General features: G+C 42.1%; 1 protein-coding gene across 4 annotated transcripts in view; it reads right to left on the bottom strand.

Annotated features, from left to right (window-relative positions):
- aldh9a1a.1 (aldehyde dehydrogenase 9 family, member A1a, tandem duplicate 1) overlaps positions 1–15,087 on the bottom strand; it is a 32,772-nt gene that overhangs the window by 11,687 nt on the left and 5,998 nt on the right. Inside the window, exons 1-3 of one of the 4 annotated variants that reach the window (XM_060932082.1) lie at positions 11,624–11,803; positions 3,614–3,773; positions 3,234–3,379 (exon numbers count right to left, since the gene is read on the bottom strand). In XM_060932082.1, coding sequence (XP_060788065.1) covers positions 3,234–3,379; positions 3,614–3,764 — 297 coding nt within the window. In that variant the 5' untranslated portion in view covers positions 3,765–3,773; positions 11,624–11,803. Of the gene's footprint in view, positions 1–3,233; positions 3,380–3,613; positions 3,774–11,623; positions 11,804–15,087 lie in introns of those variants that run through there. The other 3 variants (XM_060932083.1, XM_060932084.1, XM_060932085.1) reach the window with 3 other exon arrangements.

Genomic DNA, 15,087 nt, shown 5'->3' with positions numbered 1-15,087 from the left:
AAAAAAAAACAGAAGTCTGGTGATGCCGGTGAAATTACTGCAAGCAAGGAATATGCAACTGAATATTTAACAGTTATTCCACAAAATCAATTCGTACACAAGCTGATAGCTGACGAGGTGCATAGCCTTCGTTTCTCAAAACCCAGTGAAAGTTATTCCACTCAAAAAACTCAACGTACATGGCTTATAGCCAACTCGGCGTTATGCGCCTCGTTGGCCATCAGCTCATGTACGACTCAATTTTGTGGAATAATTCATTATAGCCAGTCATTGGATTTTGAGAAACTGGGCATTTTTATTTTTTGCAAATTCAATAACAACTTTATACAAAACGTCTGACAATCATTTCCACCTAGAATGTAAACAAACCTGCGAAATGACTATAGCATTTCTCACAAATTGCTATGATGATTCGGGGGGTGTTCTAATCATCAAATACTTTTAGTCCATATTTTGTTGCTTTTTTTTGTTGCATTTTTGGGGTAGAGTTTATTTCACCCTCGTTGGTTCAGTAACACAGACTGCCATTTTCTTCTTTAGGGTTTTTTTTTCTGCTGGCAAACTAACTTAAAAAAAAGTGCACTACTGCTACTGACTGGGCTGGAACGTGGAACAGGAGGGGTGTTTTTTTTGGGGGGTGGGGGGGTATTCTTTTAGCCATTTCTGTCTGTTAAAATACTAGATAAAGTGATCTCCAACTTGATGCATGCCACCATTTTGTTTTTTTCCCCCCCTCTACTCATAGTCAGGGATGTGATTGGCCAAGGACAAAAAAGCAGGAAAATATATAGACCCATAATGCGACACGGCAGCAGTGTGGTATAAAACAGACAGTTTCAGAGAACTTTACCCAGGAGATGTTATAATGACTCAGCACCCCATTAATGGCCAAATGGAATTCAAGGTGAACAGTTTAACTCCACACAGAAAGGCCCTTGCCGGCCACGCGGCTCGAACCCAGGACCTTCTTGCTGTGAGGCAACAGTGCTAACCACTACATCACTGTGCAGTCTAATAATAATAATAATAATAATAATAATAATAAAATAATTATCATCATGATTATGAACAGGCCAAATCCCAAACGGCTCCTGGTTGGAGATGGAGTACACTATTATAGAAGGCTTTTTACACTTTCTATAGGGCGGTTTTGGAGAGAGCTGGGGGGCATTTGGGATTCAGTTAGTTATTATTATTAACAAAAGAGCAGCTAGCTGCGGCTGAATCCCAAATGCCTCCCAGCTCTCTCCAAAACCACCCTATAGAAAGTATAAAAAGGCTTCTACAGTAGTGCACTCCGTCTCCAACCAGGAGCCGTTTGGGATTCGGCCTGTTTCATACGCATGCGTAGTAGCGCTTGTTTATAGATGTGTTACTAACTAACTACAATTTCCAGTGAATTCAAACTGGGACACACTTTAAAACTACTACCTGGAAAACAAAACTGTTGATGAATTAACAAACTGATTAATTCCTAACTTCACTCGTGTGTACTTATGTAAAGTATTAAATTAGTTTGCAAGCTAACAGTGTAATGTGTTTCTACATCCAGGCTGCTTTAGCGCACACACACACAGCCAACATGGACAGAGAGGAACCACACACACACACAAGTTTCTTCACCTCATCTTCACTCATGTAAACGTTGACACTCGGGTGGTTATGGCTGTTGGTGCTGATTATCCCGCTGGGTCTGGCGAGGCACAGGGCCGCCTGGAGCAGCACACAGCCCCCGAGTGTCCTGAGGGCTGGAAGCAGCCAAGCACGGAACTCCGTCCGGCGACCCTCAGCGCCCTGCGCCGCCTCCTTTTGCCCCAGCATCGCACCTTCACTCTTTCCTCACACTGCTTTAGCAAACCCTCAGGCTCTACCCTCATCCAAAACTTGAGTGGCCTCCGGTGGGCAGCATTCCTATAGTAGGTGATAACGATGCTCACAAAAACCCCGATCCATCTCCAGCCTGTTGTCCGGTGCTTCCTGGCCGAGCTAACCGTAATGCTAACGACGCCAGCTAGCTAGCTAACTTTGTTCAAGTCTTCAAGACTCGGGTCACATAAAGGTTACTCTCGTGTTATGCATAATGGGCTTTTTTTTTTAATTATTATTATTGGTACCGCTTAACCTAGGGTAGGTTATTATGCGCATGCGTGGCTCATTGGAGTTGCCTATGGATAATGTGGTCCTACCCCCCCCCAAAACACTTGCATGATTCACGAGGGTCGCATTTTTATGCCTGAAAATCCAGAATTCCGGAAAAATCCGGAAGAATCACATCCTCGCACAGTATACAAGCTGATATCCTAGTAGTAGAGTAGCCAATCAGAGCACACAATTGCTCCTATCCAGTAAACGTGGATAGAAAAATAATAAATGGTTACCGTTCCATTACTTTCATTCACCAAATATTGGATGATCTGCCACCAAAGCTGCCATGTTCCACATACTGTAATTATATGATTAATATCACTTTTTTGCATAGACCCTTTAACACTACAAATATTTCTTATGACATACGTCTTCTCTCTGCTGCTCCCCATTAGGGTCACCACAGAGGATCATGATCCACATTTGATTTGGCATAGTTTTTTTTTTTACAATGGATGCCCTTCCTGACACAAGACCCCAATCTATCTGGGCTTGGGACCAGCACCAAGTATGCACTGGCTTGTGCAACCCCAGTGGCTGGGTATTTTACCTAATCTGCATGTCTGAATTATGGGAAGAAACAAACAGTGCACTTATACTCCACTAGTGCAATTCTTACACACCATGCCATGCACCCTATATATAAAAAGAACTACCTCAACAAAAATTGCAGTTAAAGTGAGTGAATTTTTTTTTTAACTTGTGTGTTTTGTACTTATTTGCAATCAGCCCTTTCCATAATTTATGTACATTCTTTAGGCTAGGAGGAACAGTATTTCATTTTGCCGTACGGAAAATAAATGACAGATCTTGAATTTTAACACCAGAGCACATGGAGGAAACCTACACAGACATGAGGAAAACCTGCAAACTCCACACAGAAAGGTTCCCCCCCAAATCAGCCATGAGGTTTGAATCTGGAACCTTCTTGCTGTGAGGCAACAGTGCTCAGCACTGCACCACCCCTCTTACGAAATGACTGGCAGGCACATGCACACGCACCTAGTAGCTTAACTACACGTCCAGATAAGATTATGACCTCTGGAATCTGTTTTCGTTATGAAACACATTATAAAAAGTGTCTTTACCCTAATAATCCGTGCAGCCTCCAGCAGGATCCGAGCTCTCTCCAAACCTGAGAGTTTACTCCATTTTAAGTAAGCAGTGTGTGCACTCTTTATGGCCTGATCAATTTCCTCCTCCCCACAAGGAATCAAATCACACAGCACACGGCCTGGAGACAACAAAGTATTGTTTAACTCTCACACAGACTTTCCAGTGTTTAAATATTTAAGGAGATCATCTTTGGCTAGAATGATTTTTTTTTTTTTTTAAAACACATGGCCCATAATCTGCAGGGCAACTCTAGTTAAATCAGTGACAAATGAGTTGCACAAAACTCTACATTACGCAAATGGTCCTGCATTTTTGATCATTTGCTCCACTTGGTAAAAAGCCAAACACTTACCAGTTGCGGGTTCATAAACTGGTTCAGAGTTCTTTGTGTCATTGCCTTGAACTCGAGTTCCACCCCAGAAGTTCAAAGCCTCTTTAACAACCAGGCTTCCAGTAGAGACTTTGTGAAACTTCGGCAGCGACAGAAGTGGTGTCTGAGTCATTTTAAACTGCTGGGGGGGGGGGGGGGGGGGGGGGGGGGGGGGGAAGAGGTTCATTAGCATGTAGATTACTGTCGCTGTTCAGGAAAGCTTAATTATTGCAGTGCGTTACTGTGGAACAGACGGTGCTGCCAGTAATCTAAGGCCCTGTCCACACGGCAACGGATTCAGGTGACTCCGATACAATTGCTTATCGTTTAGGCCTGGCGTCCACACAGCACTGGCGTTTTGGGTGCCCAAAACGCAATCTTTTTGAGAACGGGTTCCAGAGTGGAAAGATCTGGCAACGTTGCCGTTGTGAAGTCGTCGGGATGAGTAGAACGGATTTGTTTACGATGACGTCACAACCACATGACTGAGTGCTTCACGCCGGGTAGAAGTGTAACGAATATCACCAGGAAAAAGCCTTACAGAGCACTAGTGAGAGTGAAACACGAGCTTGGATATTATGTTCAGTGTTAGTTCACAGTAGTAATGCAAGAAGCAGAATAGTGACAGTAATAGTGAAGCAAAAACATGCAATTGTACAAACACTGCAGCTCTACAGCAAAATATTCATTTATGAAATGGTCTGATTCTTAACACCAGTAGTGCCAATGATCTTCTCATTGCGATGCAAGTTGTCAACAAATCCTATAACTTGGTTCATGAAACACGCTTACAAAATATTTTCACTGTGAATATTTATTGTGTAATGGTGCAATCCCGCCAGCAAAAATAGGGGAAAAAAAAAAGGAGCGATCTCACCTCTTCAGATGTTGATTTAAGTCCGACAATACATTCCTCAAAAAGGGCGTAGAGGAGCAAATTAATCCAATTTATTCCGGACCATTAAAGACGCCGCCTTCCGCGTAGAATCATAAGTCATCCTCGCCGCCATATTGGATAGGTCAAAGCGGAGAATAAAGATTCATGTGCTGCCTTTAACTGTACCAACAGGTTTACCGTCCAAACGAGATCACATGGGATTACCTTTCACAGGTGAGAAACAAATTAATCCATCAACGTGTAGTATTCAATTTATTCCGAACCATTAAAGACGCCGCCTTCCGCGTAGAATCATACGTCATCCTCGCCGCCATATTGGAGAGGTCAAAGCGGAGAATAATGCTGCATTCATGTGCTATGGGAAGATGATATTTTCCAGTTGGGAAGTGGTATTTACCAGTGTGTTGTGTTCACATGCTTTTGTTGTTGACAAATTAAAGATGGTGGACCAGATTCAAGTTAGCAATAGTTAGTTAGCTATCGTTAGCAATAGCGGCTGCTCTGGATAGGTAAAAACAAACCATAACACCACATTTTTAAAGGAAACGGATTTCTAACGTATTATATTACACTTGTTAATGACGCAACATTGCATAGACACAAAAAACTACCCACTAGTACTAGTTTAAAAAAAAAAAAAAAAACTTTAGTAGCGTACAATGCTTAACATTCAAGTGTCTTGTACCGCTCGACGCCATGTTGAAAAGGTTAAAGTTCATCTCATCTCGGCAACTCGTGTATCTAAGGCTACATCCACACGACAACGAGATGTTATTTAAAAATATATTGCGTCCAAATGGGCAACAATCAGTAAAATATCAGGTCCATATGGCAACGCAACGCTTGCTGAAAACGATGCAATACACATGCCACACCTCTAGGGGCGCTGTAAGACGATCCCTTTGGAGACACCAGAACAATAGAAGTAGTAACGATGCATGCGCATAAACTATTATGCGCGAGACTTCATATTAGCCACAAAGTCAGGAAAATCTGTTTGTAAAATTACATTATAATGACCAAATACAATGAAAAGTATTTTTCCAGTCTCACCTGTGAAAGGTAATCCCATGTGATCTTGTTTGGACAGAAAACCTGTTGGTACAGTTAAATGCAGCTAATCTTTATTCTCCGCTTTGACCTATCCAAAATGGCGGCGAGGATGACGTATGATTCTACGCGGAAGGCGGCGTCTTCAATGGTCCGGAATAAAGTGAATGATACATGTTGATGGAATTAATTTGTTGTTTCTCACCTATGAAAGGTAATCCCATATGATCTCGTTTGGACGGTAAACCTGTTGGTACAGTTAAACGCAGCTAATCTTTATTCTCCGCTTTGACCTCTCCAATATGGCGGCGAGGATGACGTATGATTCTACGCGGAAGGCGGCGTCTTTAATGTTCCGGAATAAATTGGATTAATTTGCTCCTCTACGCCCTTTTTAAGGAATGTATTGTAGGACTTAAATCAACATCTGAAGAGGTGAGATCGCTCCTTTTTTCCCCTATTTTTGCTGGTGGGATTGCACCATTACACAATAAATATCCACAGTGAAAATATTTTGTAAGCGCGTTTCATGAACCAAAGTTATAGGATTTGTTGACAACTCGCATCGCAATGAGAAGATCATTGGCACTACTGGTGTTAAGAATCAGACCATTTCATAAATGAATATTTTGCTGTAGAGCTGCAGTGTTTGTACAATTGCATGTTTTTGCTTCACTATTACTGTCACTATTCTGCTTCTTGCATTACTACTGTGAACTAACACTGAAAATAATAATAATAATATCCAAGCTCGTGTTTCACTCTCACTAGTGCTCTGTAAGGCTTTTTCCTGCTGATATTCGTTACACTTCTACCCGGCGTGAAGCACTCACAGTCATGTGGTTGTGACGTCATCGTAAACAAATCCGTTCTACTCATCCAGACGACTTCACAACGGCAACATTGCCAGATCTTTCCACTCTGGAACCCGTTCTCAAAAAGATTGCGTTTTGGGCACCCAAAATGCCGGTGCCGTGTGGACGTCAGGCCTAAACGATAAGCAATTGTATCGGAGTCACCTGAATCCATTGCCGTGTGGACAGGGCCTAAGGCGCCCTCATTCACAACACTCAGTGCGTTTACATGCACATCCAAATCGAGCTACTGTCGGTAATCGAGCTAAGGGTCCCAGCAGGGGTGCCAGAGAAATCCAATCCTACATGCACACAAGGAAATCGAGCTATTGTGTGAGGTACATTGTGCACCCGAGCCACAGGTGGCGCTACACGCCCCATTGTGTTGGTACACTTCCGGTTGTCGTCATGAAGAGCTATTCAAGAGTATAAACAAAGTTATCAGCAGTGTTGCCAGATACTGCTGATGTTTTCCAGCCCAAAACATGTTCAAATCCGCCAAAATGCACTTAAAACCACCCAATCTGGCAACACTGGCAGTTCAGTGTTCACAAGTTCCGTGCTCAAGCTGTTAGGCTTGCTCTAACAGACTGTATGGCTACAAACTGTCCTGCGCAGACCACTGTTTTGTAAGACAACTTATTTTGCACAATTGTATATTTTTCTAAAGTCCATTTTTTGCTTACAAAAAAATATTTTTTTTGCTTACAATTTAACTTATGTCTTAATAAACACACAAAAAGTTAACTTGTTTTGTTTTTATTGACATTCTTCAGATGTTGGACATACATTTTATTTTTATATAACACATACAATGACTTGTTTATGTACACAATTCACAGCTATACAGATGTATTTGGTGATACAGTAAGTGAGCTAAATTTTAACAGTGCAAACAATGCCACAAAAAGAAAAGATGCCGTTGTTATGATTCGTTGTCATGCCGACCGAGGCTGTTGTGTTTCCCGCTTGTGGTCTCGTCACTTCCGGAAGGGGCAGTGCTGAAGCAAGTAGCTCGACTACGTAGCTCGATAGGGTTTACATGCGCCAAGTAGCTCGGCTAAAATCGCATAATCTAGGTCGTGTAGCTCGATTACGAGAAATCAAGTTCGGTTCAATTTCAGCCTAGCTAAGGTGTTTCCATGGCATTTAGAACTTCGATTTCAGTCGAGCAACGGCAAAAATTCGATTTTCTCTATGTGCACGTAAACACACTGACTGTTCATTCTCCTGAATAATTTTTTTATTCCCTTTGGTCTGGTTGGGCCATTTATCTACAGCCCCCTTCCCCATTCCTCCCTGTAATCTTTACACAGCCTAGCCTGTCACGTAGGGCTTCAGCAGGGTGTAGGGAAGAGATAAGCAGAATTCCCCAAGAACAGGAGTACATCATAAATATGATGTCAAGTCTCCCCCTCACTTTACAGAAACTGCAGTATGATTCATTATCCATGCCTTATCCTTTTTTTGACATACACCATGTTTTAAAATCAGCATTTCTTAACCACTGGGTCACAACCCATTAGTGGACTGTGATTCCCCCCCAAAGTTGAAGCTAATTTTTAGTAGGGTACAATTGTTAGGTTGCATCCAACATCACATCCACCTCATTAGATATGCAAGACATGAAATGGTAGTCAGCTAAGCTCACTGTTCACAAAGCACTAATCGCTGGAGTGCCTTGCTAGTCATTAAAATGCCCCAAACTTGCATTGTTTTGGGCTGTTCAAATCAAACAAACAAAAACTGGGAAACTGAAAAGTTTCTTCCGGGTTCCCCATGAAGTGATAAAGGGCAAAGGATTTTACCAAAAGATGATGACAAAGGTGGCTCTTGAACCTCAAAGGGAACAAAGCCAAAGAATGCTTGAGCTTGCAGCAATCACTTCATGAAAGGTTTGTACATTCCTCAGATTTATTTCGTTTGGATTCCCAAATCACTTTTCCACACCATTTTCCATTATTTCATGATGTTTTGATGTTCAAGAGACACTTCAGTCCTCAGATGCGTTTTTGTTTACCGTTTGATTGTAGTTGCCATATTGTAAACTAACACATTATAGAACACCTGTAATACCTAAATCTTTAGAGGGGTTTCTGTGGATCTTTGTGAATAATTTACCTGGAAGAGAAGAGCAGGGAGGATTGAGAATCGAGCAGCTGTGGTTTGTTTATACCCAATACCAAAACTTGTAGCATCCTAGCAACCATTGCAAAGATGCACACAAAGAGCCCAGAAATTCCTGCTTACCTGGGCAAAATAGACACAGGATTTATCTTGTGTCCTGATCCCCAAATTTTTAACCCAACCACATATAAAAAAGTCGTACGCCTCCATGTGCTTCCAGGTTTTCATCTGTTTGTCCATGTAAAATGATGTCTGCAGCACCAGGTAGTTTGAGATGTCAGGGAACTCAACAGATGGATAAATTTTCCAACCTCATAGGAAAAACCCATCCATCCATCATCTGTAGCCGCTTATCCTGTTCTACAGGGTCGCAGACAAGCTGAAGCCTATCCCAGCTGACTATGGACGAGAGGCAGGGTACACCCTGGACAAGTAGCCAGGTTATCGCAGGGCTGATACAGAGCCAAACAACCATTTACACCTACGGTCAATTTAGAGCCACCAATTAACCTAACCTGCATATCTCTGGACTGTGGGGGAAACCGGAGCACCCGGAGGAAACCCACGCAGACACGGGGAGAACATGCAAACTCCACACAGAAAATGCTCTTGCGACAAGGCTTTCGCAGACAGTTGTAATTTATCGTTGAGTGGGGAGTCAAGGCCAATTTATGCTGACAACGCAGTCCTCGCAGATGGCGTCTGCGTAGCCCCCCTTCACAAGGCCTCTGCATGCTCTTGCGACAAGGCTTTCACAGATAGCTTTTCGCAGACAGTTGTAATTTATCGTTGAGCGGGGAGTCATAGGCGTGCGTGATGTTATTCACCGTCACAACGCAAGGGGGCGCGAAGTCGCAAAATCGCTAGGAGTAGTTGGTGGGTGTGGTTATCCTCCGGTTACTTATAATGACTAGAACTGGAGTCGTATAGATGTACGTATTTCCTCACTTCCTCGATCACCCGCTCTTTGTGCTGCTCCATCTTCGCTCGTGTTTTTAAAAATAGTGGTTGTGAAAACAAAAACCGGGAAAGTAAGGAAGCGGAAGTGCGTGTACAGCGGATGTAGAGTGGACCAATCAGAGCCCTCGTCTGCGACGCTGTCTGCGCGGGTCACAATTTTTGGGAGGTGTGCGCAGAGCGTCTGCGAAGGTGGGGGGGGGGGGGGGGGGGGCTACGCAGACGCTGTCTGTGATGCCATCTGCGAGGACAGCGTTGTCAGCATAAATTGGCCTACAGACGCTCTGCGCGCACCTCCCAAAAATTGTGACCCGCGCAGACAGCGTCGCAGACGAGGGCTCTGATTGGTCCACTCTACATCCGCTGTGCACGCACTTCCGCTTCCCTACTTTCCCGGTTTGTTTTGTTTTCACAACCGCCATTTTTAAAAACACGAGCGAAGATGGAGCAGCACGAAGAGCAGGTGATCGAGGAAGTACGTACATCTATACGACTCCAGTTCTAGTCATTATAAGTAACCGGAGGATAAAACGCTCCACTAACCACACCCACCAACTACTCCTAGTGATTTTGCGACTTCACGCCCCCTTGTGTTGTGATGGTGAATAACATCGCGCACGCCTATGACTCCCCGCTCAACGATAAATTACAACTGTCTGCGAAAAGCTATCTGCAAAAGCCTTGTCGCAGCATGCAGAGGCCCTAATAGGCGTGCGCGATGTTATTCACCGCCACAACCCAAGGGGGCGCGAAGTCGCTAGGAGTAGTTGGTGGGTGTGGTTAGTGGAGTGTTTATCCTCCGGTTACTTATAATGACTAGAACTGGAGTCGTATAGATGTACGTACTTCCTCGATCAACCGCTCTTCGTGCTGCTCCATCTTCGCTCGTGTTTTTTAAAAACGGCAGTCGTGAAAACAAACCAAACCGGGAAAGCAGGGAAGCGGAAGTGCGTGTACAGCAGATGTAGAGTGGACCAATCAGAGCCCTCTTGTCTACAAGGCTGTCTGCGGTGGTCACAATTTTTGGGAGGTGCGCGCAGAGCGTCTGCGAAGGGGGGGGGGCTTCGCAGACGCCATCTGTGAGGACTGGGTTGTCAGCATAAATTGGCCTTAAGGATCCATCCCATTGAGTGGTTTCTGTATCCAAGTCTTTTGAGTGTACTTCCTGATTTTAAAATAACTTGCTTGTTTGTTGTACACAAACATGGCAATAAGTTCTTGCATTAATCGACCAGATTCCACTTTTGGATCATTAAGAACACCCTGCATGCATGGTTTTATTTTGGCTTCCAGCAAATCCATACAGTTTTAAATACAATACCTACAATTAAAAAAAAAAAAAAAAACCACACACAACAGCTGATTTTTATTGCATTTATTTAATTCCTAGGCTCCCATCTGTAACAGGGAGTGACATTGCATCACATTAATACACTTTACAATAGATTATCAGATTCTAATAGAATAGATGAGAAAATAATTGGGGATTTTATTATTATTATTATTATTATTAGGGCCCCGACTCGTTACAAGTATGAATAGATGGGCTTTAAAGTAGAAAAAGGTTGAGAACCCCTGGTTTAAATAAAGCTAGTAAATAACTTTCAGGATGAAAGTTGAGCACAAAATGCACACTATCTATTAAACCCCAGAAAGGAGGCCAGAGATTGCCTACATTTGGCATGAACAGCACTTCCAGTCGTTTAACTATTATGCATTTGTATAAAAATGCTAGTGTTGATGTAATAGAATGCCTTTATAGTGACAATAAAGGCATTCTATTCTATTACAGCCCTCTTTGTTAGGACCTTCATGCTAACTGTGTGCAATGAGACACGCCCCATGCTCTTTTCTACGCTACAATAAAATGTTGCAGAAAGAGAGAGTTTTGTTCGGCACCCAAAACGCTTTTAGAACACCAGAAAAAACTTCTCAAGCAGTTAAAAAGTCAGTTGTGCGACTCGGAAACATGGCTTAAAAATCACATGGTGAATGCTCGCTCGCTCGCGTTATGCTACACATTAACAACTAACATTAAAGGCAGTTCTCTTTACCAAGTAAATGTTTTGCTTTACCTTCTGATCGTAACAGTAAACCAGGCATTACCTTGAACTGATTTCTTAGCGGTACTACAGCTTCAGCAAGTGTAGAGCTATTGCACTTCACCCTCCTGGAGCAGAAACCCGAAATAGCTACAGTGCTTCTGTATAAACAGATTTATATTCCCTCAGTAATCCAGTTATCAGGCATGGATGAGGTAACAGGGTGGGCTGTGAGCAAGATGGACGCTTCCACTGGTTTATTTTTTCTGCCACGTCAGCGTCTGACACACAATCGTCCAATCGCCTACTTCGTTTATACGTAGCCGGGTATTTATGAAAACGGGTATCTTCTCCTCCTCGTACGAGAAAATAATTCCGTTTAGGGTTGTTTTACAATCAGGGTACGCAAGCTAAAAATCACATTTAACACTTATTATCTTCAATATCAAAAGGCTTGACTAAATAAACTTGGTTGTTTATTGTAGCCCTGTGATAACTCTATTTACCATGCAAAAAAAAAAAAATTGGTGATAATGTTATTTTTGGTGAATGTATGGCAATATATGTCATATTTAGCAAAATTACTCGTGTCATTTAGAAAAAGTGCTTTTTTGACCACAGGTAGCTCCAAAAGGGATGCACTTAAATCATTCTTTATACCATAAAACAAATATTTGGTTCCATATCATTGGAGTTAAGTTTTAATGTTGAATGCCAGTAAGTTTTCAGACTATTTTGATCAAATTAGTATGTAATTGTGTCAAAAAAAATGTCCTCTCCGAGACAGCTAATTTTTCAATATAAAATAACATATCTAAAATGGGGAGGCACGGTGGTGTAGTGGTTAGCGCTGTCGCCTCACAGCAAGAAGGTCCGGGTTCGAGCCCCGGGGCCGGTGAGGGCCCTTCTGTGCGGAGTTTGCATGTTCTCCCCGTGGGTTTCCTCCGGGTGCTCCGGTTTCCCCCACAGTCCAAAGACATGCAGGTTAGGTTAACTGGTGACTCTAAATTGACCGTAGGTGTGAATGTGAATGGTGTCTGTGTCGTGTCAGCCCTGTGATGACCTGGCGACTTGTCCAGGGTGTACCCCGCCTTTCGCCTGTAGTCAGCTGGGATAGGCTCCAGCTTGCCTATATCTAAAATGATTATTTTCATCCTAAAATGTGGTCAAGATATTGGGACATAAATATTAGAGTAACACAAAGCTTACAGCCTTATATTTAAAAGCACTATGGAAGTAGTGGATTCTGAATTGTCAAAAAAAGTCCTCTCCGAGAATCACTTCATTTTTGTTTCTCCCAGCCCTGCTTAAAGCTACACTTCTTCTTTATCTTATAGCAGATTACACAAAACTCCCATACACACATGTCAAAAAATTACCTGAAATCTGTTCTTTAACTTGTCCTTCACTTAAAAACTGGTACAAGAACCAATTTGAATCAATTTGAATTTTGGACCCCTGTGACACAAACTTTGTACCCTGATTGTAAAACAACCCTTTACACAATGCTCAAAAACAGCCAGGGAAGGCTGTCAAAAACATGTCAAACAAATAGAAAGCCAACCAGAGATCTGAAAGCCGAGGAGGAGGGACCGTCAGATCACAATGCTAAAACTCCGTTTTCCCCACAACACGGAGAAAACTCCGTTTTCCACTATTTACACGCAGGCATGAAAACGGAGTTTTCGAAAGCAGCCGTTTATAGATACCCCGCTACTTGTAAACGGGGTCCAAGTTTCAGTGAATACACTTTTATAATCTGCAGTTTTATAACCTTGATTATGATCTTCCATTGCATCACTGACTTCAAACAAGTTGCACGTCGTAAATGGGTCAAATGTACACTCTTAGAAAAATATGTTCCTCAGTAGGTTTCTTTTCCAAAGGAGTTGTACTGGTGCCTCTCAATCAATCAGAATATCATGGAAAGTTCAACATTTTCCATCATTTATTTAAGTGAAAACTGTATATATCCTAAACTCGTTACATGCAAAGAAAGAAAGCACAACTTTATTCATCACACACTTGTGAAATTCCTCTCTGCATTTAGCCCATCTGAAACACACACACACACATACATACATACTAGTGCATCTCAAAAAATTAGAATATTGTGAAAAAGTTCAATATTTTCCATCAGTTATTTAAGAAAGTGAAAATGTTATATATTATAGACTCATTATACATAAACTAAAACGTTTCAAGCATTTTTCTATTTTAATCAGTATGGCATACAGTACAAAAACAAAAAAACATCTCAAAATATTAGAATTTTTCATTTCAAGTTTGAGTAAAACAGTATGAACACAGTGTATCTCTTGGTCTAGTTCAGTACATACAACCACAATCATGGGGAAGACTGCTGACTTGACTGTTGTCCAGAAGATGATCACTGATGCCCTCCACAAGGAGGGTAAGCCACAAAAGGTCATTGCTGAAAAGGGTGGCTGGAAAAGGTGCACAAGCAACAGGGATGGCCGTAGTCTTGAGAGGATTGTCAAGAAAAGTTGGGAGAGCTTCACAAGGAGTGGACTGAGGCTGGTGTCAGTGTATCAAGACCCATCACGAACAGACATCTTCAAGAAAGGGGATACAACTTTCGCATTCCTAATATCAAGCTACTCCTGAGCCAGAGACAATGTCAGAAGTGTCTTATCTGGGCTAAGGAAAGAAAGAAATGGACTGTTGCTCATTGGTCCAAAGTTCTCTTTTCAGATGAAAGTACATTTTGCATTTAATTTGGAAATCACGGTTCTAGAGTCTGGAGGAAGAGTGGAGAGGCACAGAATCCAAGGTGTTTGAAGCCCAGTGTGAAGTTTCCACAGTCTGTGATGATTTGGGGTGCCATGTCATCTGCTGGTGTTGGTCCACTGTATTTTATCAAGTCCAAAGTCAACACAGCCATCTACCAGGAGATTTTAGAGCACTTCATGCTTCCATCTGCTGATGAGCTTTTTGAAGATGCTGATTTCCTTTTCCAGCAGGACTTAGCACCTACCCACAGTGCCAAAACTACTACCAAATGGTTTGCTGACCATGATATTACTGTGTTTGATTGGCCAGCCAACTTGCCTGACCTGAACCCCATAGAGAATCTATAGGATATTGTCAAGAGGAAGATGAGAAACACCTGACCCAAAAATACAGATACGCTGAAGGCCACTATCAAAGCAACCTGGGCTTCAATAACACCTCAGCAGTGCCACAGACTGATCACCTCCATGCCACACCGCATTCATACAGTAATTCATGGTAAAGGAGCCCCAACCAAGTATTGAGTGTATAAATGAATATACTTTTCAGAAGTTGGACATTTCTGTATTGTAAATCCTTTTTTTGATTGATCTTAGGGAATATTCTAATAATTTGAGATACTGGATTTCTGATTTTCATGAGCTATAAGCCATAATCATCAAAATTAAAACAAAAAAGGCTTTAAATATTTCACTTTACATGTAATGAATATAGAATATATGAAAGTTTACCTTTTTGAATTAAATTATGAAAAAAATGGAACTTTTTCATGGT

Source organism: Neoarius graeffei, chromosome 10 (genome assembly GCF_027579695.1).
Source record: "Neoarius graeffei isolate fNeoGra1 chromosome 10, fNeoGra1.pri, whole genome shotgun sequence".
Classification (NCBI taxonomy): Eukaryota; Metazoa; Chordata; class Actinopteri; order Siluriformes; family Ariidae; genus Neoarius; species Neoarius graeffei.
Note: the sequence above shows the minus strand (reverse complement) of the source record. Positions and strands in the feature narration are given on the sequence as shown.